Source organism: Siphateles boraxobius, unplaced genomic scaffold (assembly GCF_051911475.1).
Source record: "Siphateles boraxobius isolate OS27281-9 unplaced genomic scaffold, OSU_SipBor_1 54, whole genome shotgun sequence".
NCBI classification, from domain to species: Eukaryota; Metazoa; Chordata; class Actinopteri; order Cypriniformes; family Leuciscidae; genus Siphateles; species Siphateles boraxobius.
In genome coordinates, this window is record NW_027509180.1 from 79542 (window position 1) to 87500 (window position 7959).

General features: G+C 46.4%; 1 protein-coding gene across 29 annotated transcripts in view; it reads right to left on the bottom strand.

Moving 5' to 3' along the window:
• Positions 1 to 263: 263 nt before the first annotated feature.
• The window catches only part of ddx47 (DEAD (Asp-Glu-Ala-Asp) box polypeptide 47), a 15054-nt gene continuing 7358 nt past the window's right edge, over positions 264 to 7959 (bottom strand). The window contains exons 4-19 of one of the 29 annotated variants that reach the window (XR_013195511.1): positions 7314 to 7385; positions 7098 to 7216; positions 5605 to 5676; positions 5223 to 5339; positions 4971 to 5117; positions 4519 to 4693; positions 4186 to 4296; positions 3927 to 4000; positions 3631 to 3741; positions 3345 to 3455; positions 3271 to 3307; positions 3086 to 3159; positions 2874 to 2947; positions 1720 to 1790; positions 994 to 1123; positions 264 to 919 (exon numbers count right to left, since the gene is read on the bottom strand). Coding sequence is in view for 20 of the 29 variants with exons in the window: in XM_077205721.1 (XP_077061836.1) it covers positions 767 to 919; positions 994 to 1123; positions 1720 to 1790; positions 3086 to 3159; positions 3271 to 3307; positions 3345 to 3455; positions 3631 to 3741; positions 3927 to 4000; positions 4186 to 4296; positions 4519 to 4693; positions 4971 to 5117; positions 5223 to 5339; positions 5605 to 5676; positions 7098 to 7216; positions 7314 to 7385 (1574 nt within the window). In the remaining 9 variants the exon portion in view is untranslated. The other 28 variants (XR_013195512.1, XR_013195513.1, XR_013195516.1 and 25 more) reach the window with 28 other exon arrangements.

Below are 7959 nucleotides of genomic sequence, written 5' to 3' on the forward strand. Positions count from 1 at the left end.
AAATGAAATATGCAGATTCTGTTGAAGTCAGCGCTGGTCAGTGATGTACATGACACCGTGATGTGAAGTTAGTGCACCTACCTGAGCGTCAACCTCTGGAAGTTTCATTACCAAAAACTTACCTGTTCTTCAGGTGCTTTATAAGAATGAAGAGATTATATATTAGAAATCCTTCTCAGTATAACCAGGACCAATTAAAATCACCACATACTACAGCTTACACCAAAAATAACACATAAAATTGTCAAATAAATAAAACAATGTTAAACTTTTACTTTTTATTTAGAGGTATAGCAAGTAAACTGTCCAGTCACATTTATAAATACATAGGCAGGTGACGAGAAAAGCTTAAGGAATTAGATAAACGCACAAAGCTGGAGACGCATGCTAATAAGACGCGTCTCCTGTCCGTCCTCGGCCTCTTTATAAAGCACAACTGCAATCATCGTGTGTTGCAGTCAGACTCCTCTCGAGGCCAGTAACCGAGAGTTGTTCTGGTCGCTGGATCTCCGGAATCCAGGGTTCTTCCCCGAAGGCGAACTGCCTAACACAAGTCTTGACTTGGCGTACTCGCCATTGAGAAACGCCTCTAAAAGAAGTAATGTTGTGGTCTGTTCTCTGCCAAAGGGGGACGCGGCTTCAAAGAAATTCATAATGCACACATATTTGTATTATCTTAAAGGGACAGTTCACTCAAAATGGAGAAGAGAATGCAGCATTTATTAGATTCACAGGGAGAAACTACAGCCGTAAGTACGCCTGCTCGTCATCTCCCTCTCTTGAAGCCGCGGCCGCCGCCGCCTCTCGTTCCTCTGAAGGAGCCGCCCTTGATCATCTTCCTCACGCCGCTCGACTGCTCGCCGTCCTCTTCCTCCGCCGCTCTGGGCCTCTTCCTCTTCTCGCTGCTCTCCTTCATCTCCTGACAGAAGAAACACAGAGTCACACACACTCCACACACACCGCAGTAGCGGATCACATGGCAGGAGGACGTACGATGCGTGCGAATCGCTGAGCCTCGCTCACTCGCTCCACCAGCATCATCACTTCCTCTTCCTGTGTGGGGAAGGCGGGCAGTTTCTTCCCGATCAGCGTCTCGATGCGCTGGAACAGCTCCACGTCATACCTGCACACACACACACACACACACACACACACACACACACACAACGATCAACAGTCAAGTCAAGTCAAATATATTTATATAGCGCTTTTCACAATACAGATTGTATCAAAGCTGCTTCACAGTATCAATCAAAACAATTTAACAATGTTTGTTTATTACTGGAAAAAAAGACATCCAAGTTTGGTAGAGCTGATCAATGGTATGATTGGTTAATTAATTTGAATATCCCCAACAGTTGCTCAGTCGCTCTGAAGAAGATTAATCAAGACTTCATCAGACCTGCATGAATAAAGCTTGAAATCCTTCACTGGTTCATCAGTTCTTTAGCCAATAATACCTTTGTTTCCATCCAAAGTTGTGAATTTAACTTTTGCAAAAAAATGGGATGTTTCCTATGCGCTTTAAGAATTTATCTTCAGCATTTATCATCCAGTGGTTTTATATGCGACATCCCAAAATTGACATACATATAGGTGAATGAAAAGACTGAAGCTAGTAACACGGATTCTCCTGAACGCTGAACACAGATTCTGAGGCCTGAGCCCACAACCAGAAGCAGAATCACTGAGCGACTGAAGGAGGGAGGAGTGACTGACTGTGTGACGAAGGTGATGGACTTCCCAGATCTCCCTGCTCTCGCCGTGCGGCCCACGCGGTGGATGTAGTCCTGCGGAGAACACAGCTAGCGTTAGGGTTAGCAAACACAGGCCAACACTTCTTCAAAGGGTTTTAATCAGTAAATCAAATGTCAATTCAAATTAACAGCATCTAACTCAAGTATTCTTCCATTAATTGAGTAACACATAAACAGCCAGTAATCAAGCACAGAAAAAAAAACACTAACAGAGTTTTTCAGGACTATATTAAAGCTAATCAAATGTTTTCTTGCCAGTATTGTGGTTTGATTAATATGACGAAGCATCAGATGATTGACAGTCAAAGTTCAAACCTGTGTGTATTTGTAATATATTCTCTCATCATCTCTGAAACTCTAGATAAAATCACAGAATCTCACGTCAAGCTTGTTCGAGTTTCCGTTTACCACAAGTGACATGATTAACGTTCAAATGACCATTATAGAGTCAAACTGATATGAACAACATCATTAGTGTTTCACATCAGAAAGGTTTGGAACAGCATGAGGGCGAGTAGCTGATGACAAAAATCTGTTTCTGTGCTTTTTGGGTGAGCAATTCATTCAAATTGATGAATCTGAACAGGAATCTTTAGAAAGACCAGAACCAGATTCAAGAGCCTACTGTACCTGTGTCTATCATTACTGCAGTGATGCTACACATATACTGACAACTACAATCTCATCAAGAGGCATGTGACCTTTATAAAATGCAATGAGAGAGAGAGAGAAGGCTAGTACAGCGAAAGAGAATTAGAACCAGAGATGCGGTTTGCTTTAACACTCCTTTCACACTGAAAATGAACAAATTATACTCTGTATAGAGAAATGTGTGAGAATAAATCCATTCTCAGACACCAATGTGACTAGAACTCAACACTCAATCTTCTCTTTTACGGAATACCTTCCGTCTGTTTTTTTCACCAATCACAGCAACTCTGGACACGTGATCTAAAGCTCAAATCTAATTGGCCCAAAAAAAGAAGAAAAAAAAAAGCGTGACACCGCAATTGATTGCGCCTGGTGTGAACAGCTCTACATTTAAATGTATACATTCACATTCAGTGTGAGGCCCTTCAGTTGTGTAAAAACATCGGTCGATCTTGCTAGTGTAACCTTGGAGTGTGTGGGGAAGTCGAAGTTGCTCGTGTACCTTGGAGTGTGTGGGAATGTCGAAGTTGCTCGTTTACCTTGGAATGTCGAAGTTGCTAGTGTACCTTGGAGTGTGTGGGGATGTCGAAGCTGCTCGTTTACCTTGGAGTGTGTGGAAATGTGGAAGTTGCTCGATTACCTTGGAGTGCGTGGGGATGTCAAAGTTGCTTGTGTACCTTGGAGTGTGTGGGGATGTCGAAGTTGCTAGTGTACCTTGGAGTGTGTGGGAATGTTGAAGTTGCTTGTTTACCTTGGAGTGTGTGGAAATGTGGAAGTTGCTAGTGTACCTTGGAGTGTGTGGGGATGTCGAAGCTGCTCGTTTACCTTGGAGTGTGTGGAAATGTGGAAGTTGCTCGATTACCTTGGAGTGTGTGGGGATGTCGAAGTTGCTTGTGTACCTTGGAGTGTGTGGGGATGTCAAAGTTGCTTGTGTACCTTGGAGTGTGTGGGGATGTCAAAGTTGCTAGTGTACCTTGGAGTGTGTGGGGATGTCGAAGTTGCTCGTTTACCTTGGAGTGTGTGGGAATGTCGAAGTTGCTCGTTTACCTTGGAATGTCGAAGTTGCTAGTGTACCTTGGAGTGTGTGGGGATGTCGAAGCTGCTCGTTTACCTTGGAGTGTGTGGAAATGTGGAAGTTGCTAGTGTACCTTGGAGTGTGTGGGGATGTCAAAGTTGCTTGTGTACCTTGGAGTGTGTGGGGATGTTGAAGTTGCTCGTGTACCTTGGAGTGCGTGGGGATGTCGAAGTTGCTCGTATACCTTGGAGTGTGTGGGAATGTCGAAGTTGCTCGTTTACCTTGGAGTGTGTGGGGATGTCGAAGTTGCTTGTTTACCTTGGAGTGTGTGGGAATGTTGAAGTTGCTTGTGTACCTTGGAGTGTGTGGGGATGTCGAAGCTGCTCGTGTACCTTGGAGTGTGTGGGGATGTCAAAGTTGCTTGTATACCTTGGAGTGTGTGGGGATGTCGAAGTTGCTCGTATACCTTGGAGTGTGTGGAAATGTGGAAGTTGCTAGTGTACCTTGGAGTGTGTGGGGATGTCGAATTTGCTAGTGTACCTTGGAGTGTGTGGGGATGTCGAAGCTGCTCGTGTACCTTGGAGTGTGTGGGGATGTTGAAGTTGCTCGTGTACCTTGGAGTGCGTGGGGATGTCGAAGTTGCTCGTATACCTTGGAGTGTGTGGGAATGTTGAAGTTGCTTGTGTACCTTGGAGTGTGTGGGGATGTCGAAGCTGCTCGTGTACCTTGGAGTGTGTGGGGATGTCAAAGTTGCTTGTATACCTTGGAGTGTGTGGGGATGTCGAAGTTGCTCGTATACCTTGGAGTGTGTGGGAATGTCGAAGTTGCTCGTGTACCTTGGAGTGTGTGGGGATGTCGAAGTTGCTTGTTTACCTTGGAGTGTGTGGGAATGTTGAAGTTGCTTGTGTACCTTGGAGTGTGTGGGGATGTCGAAGTTGCCCGTTTACCTTGGAGTGTGTGGGGATGTTGAAGTTGCTCGTTTACCTTGGAGTGTGTGGGGATGTTGAAGTTGCTTGTGTACCTTGGAGTGTGTGGGGATGTCGAAGTTGCCCGTTTACCTTGGAGTGTGTGGGGATGTTGAAGTTGCCCGTTTACCTTGGAGTGTGTGGGGATGTTGAAGTTGCTCGTTTACCTTGGAGTGTGTGGGGATGTCGAAGTTGATGACGCAGTCGACGTGAGGGATGTCCAGCCCACGGGACGCCACATCTGTGGCCAGCAGCACAGAGCGGGACTTGGACTTGAACTTGTTGAGTGCGCCGAGACGCTTGTTCTGAAGGTGGAGACACACGTCAGTGCATGACACAGAAACAATGGAAACGCGACACACAAGCGATGTGAGTGAGTGAGAGAGTGTGTGTGTGAGTACCTGACTCATCTGACCGTGGAGTGGAATGGCCGTGTGTGTGTGTGTGTGTGTGTGTGTGTGAGAGAGAGTACCTGACTCATCTGACCGTGGAGTGGAATGGCCGTGTGTGTGTGTGTGTGTGAGTACCTGACTCATCTGACCGTGCAGTGGAATGGCCGTGTGTGTGTGTGTGTGTGAGTACCTGACTCATCTGACCGTGCAGTGGAATGGCAGTGATTCCCAGGTTCCTGAGCAGCAGCGCCACACGCTGGGCATTATTACAAGTGCCGCAAAAAACCATGAAGGAGTTTCCGGCCAGTTCATTGAGGATAGAGACCAGATAACAGTCCTAACAACACACACACAAACACACGAGCGTTCATGAGGGCTGAAACACGTCTGATACACACGTCTGAGGAGAGTGACAACAGAAGGACGGAGGAGCTGAAGGAACCTTGTACTTTGATGGGATGAATATGTAGTACTGCTGCAGTTTGTCGACGGTGGCATATTTGGTGGAAACGCTGCACTTGACGGGGTCCCGTAGAGCAGCTCGCTGAAGCTTCTGCACCTGAAACCAGTGAGACCAGAGCACATCAACAGACTGAAACCAGTGAGACCAGAGCACATCAACAGACTGAAACCAGTGAGACCAGAGCACATCAACAGACTGAAACCAGTGAGACCAGAGCACATCAACAGACTGAAACCAGTGAGACCAGAGCACATCAACAGATTGAAACCAGTGAGACCAGAGCACATCAACAGACTGAAACCAGTGAGACCAGAGCACATCAACAGACGCTCGACCACTTCACAAACATGCAGACCTTTACCTTTTTAGTCATGGTGGCCGAAAACAGGAATGTGCGTCTGTCGCGCGGAATGACCTTCAGGACTTTATCCACCTGAGAGACAAACACCTGAGCTCACCTTCTGTCATCATATCATTGAGCTCTATATGCAGTTGTGATCAAAATTATTCAACCGCCATTGTAAATCAGGTTTATTGGCAAAATTGACAGACTTTCAGCTGTTTGCAATGAACAAATCAAACAAAAGTAAATGAAATGGCTCAACACAGCAAACGTTTCAAGTGGTTTCCCCAAATTAAACTGTAATACAACTTAATGACTTCTGCAGTCTCAAAATTATTCAACCCCTTCATGGCAAGCATCTTTAACACTGAGTAGAACAGCCTTTTGCTGTTATGAGCTTCAGCAAAGAGATGTATAATCGACAGCAGCTTCTGTTTCTGAGGAATCTGTGAGGAATGCTGGGATCGTTGTCCTGTTGAAGGTCCACAAGATTCAGCTTCCTCACTCACGGATGATGTTTTCTCCCAGGATCTCCTGATACTTCAGTGGATCATCTCTCCTTCCTCACACTGTAGTTTCCAGAGCCGGAGGATATAGATCAGCCGCAGAGCATCACTGACCCAACACTGACCCGTCATGCTGAACTGTAGACAGAGCTCTCATCAGCACACGCTTCATTCTTCCTCCAGACACACCGCTGATCCAGAGGGATGGAAAGTTTTCATCGCTCCACAGAACAGAACCTCGAAGCTTCTGTGGCTCATTTATATGACTGAGCACTGTTCTTGTGCTTCTGGGTCAGTAGTTGTGTAGTCCTGGAGTTGTTGCATGTGTTTAGTACGAGTTTACGGTGCAGCTGAAACCTCAGTGTGTGTGGCTATCGGGTCTCTCTGCAGCCACTCCAGGGTTTCTCTGAACCGTTAATATCTTCTTTTTCTGCCCGTCCGGGAGTGCAACCACTGTTCCTTTAACTCTGCACTTGTGAACTATGCTTCCAACAGTGTCTCGAGGAACATTTAGTACCTTCACTATCTTTCTGTATCCTGTTCCTTGTTTTTGAAGGGCGATGATATATTCTCTTCACTATTAGGACCATTCTTTTGACTTTGCCATATTTCTAACATGCAGTCAAAACATGACGCTCATCAAACCTCGCCAGTTCAGATATTTCATGTGTTCTAGCTCAAGCACACCTGGTGCAGCTAATGAAGCCCTTGATTAGCGAGACAACTCCTGTTCTGCAGATCTGTGCTGTTGTGAGGGATTCTATTCAGGGGAGAATAATTTTGAGACTGCAGAAGTCATTAAAAGTTGCATTTTCAGTTTAATGTGGGGAAACCACTTGAAACAATTGTGTTGAGCTATTTCAATTAATTTTGTTTGATTAGTAATTGCAAACAGCTGAAAGTCTGTAAATTTTGCCAATAAACCTGATTTGCGATGGGGGTTTAATAATTTTGATTACAACTGTATAATTATATATATAGTGGTTAGTGTGTGTGTGTGTGTACCTCGGACTCAAAGTCCATGTTGAGAATGCGGTCGGCCTCGTCCATCACCAGATATTTGAGCGCTCTCAGGTTGAACCCTTTGGTGTTCTCCAGGTGATCGATCAAGCGGCCCGGAGTCGCTGCGAGTCAGAGCAGGATTATTACCCATGATTCAAATCAAACATTCAGCACAGATCCTGTGATCCGTCTGAACATCACGCGCTCGTAAGCTCTTACCGATGACCACGTGAGGTTTCTTGGCCAGAACCAGAGCCTGAGACATCATATCAATCCCTCCGACGACAACCGCTGAAACACACACACACTGATGAGAGAGTGTTCACAACATTTACTGCATCACATGACCTGACCACACATGCAGATCTATTATGGACAGATAGACAAGCTGTGATATAAAGAGCCGTTTTAACAGTAAGTGCATGCTGGGAAGGGTGTGTTGAGCGAGCGCATGCTGGGAAGGGTGTGTTGAGCGAGTGCATGCTGGGAAGGGTGTGTTGAGCGAGTGCATGCTGGGAAGGGTGTGTTGAGCGAGTGCATGCTGGGAAGGGTGTGTTGAGCGAGCGCATGCTGGGAAGGATGTGTTGAGCGAGCGCATGCTGGGAAGGGTGTGTTGAGCGAGTGCATGCTGGGAAGGGTGTGTTGAGCGAGTGCATGCTGGGAAGGGTGTGTTGAGCGAGCGCATGCTGGGAAGGATGTGTTGAGCGAGTGCATGCTGGGAAGGGTGTGTTGAGCGAGTGCATGCTGGGAAGGGTGTGTTGAGCGAGTGCATGCTGGGAAGGGTGTGTTGAGCCAGCGCATGCTGGGAAGGGTGTGTTGAGCGAGCGCATGCTGGGAAGGGTGTGTTGAGTGAGTGGATGCTGGG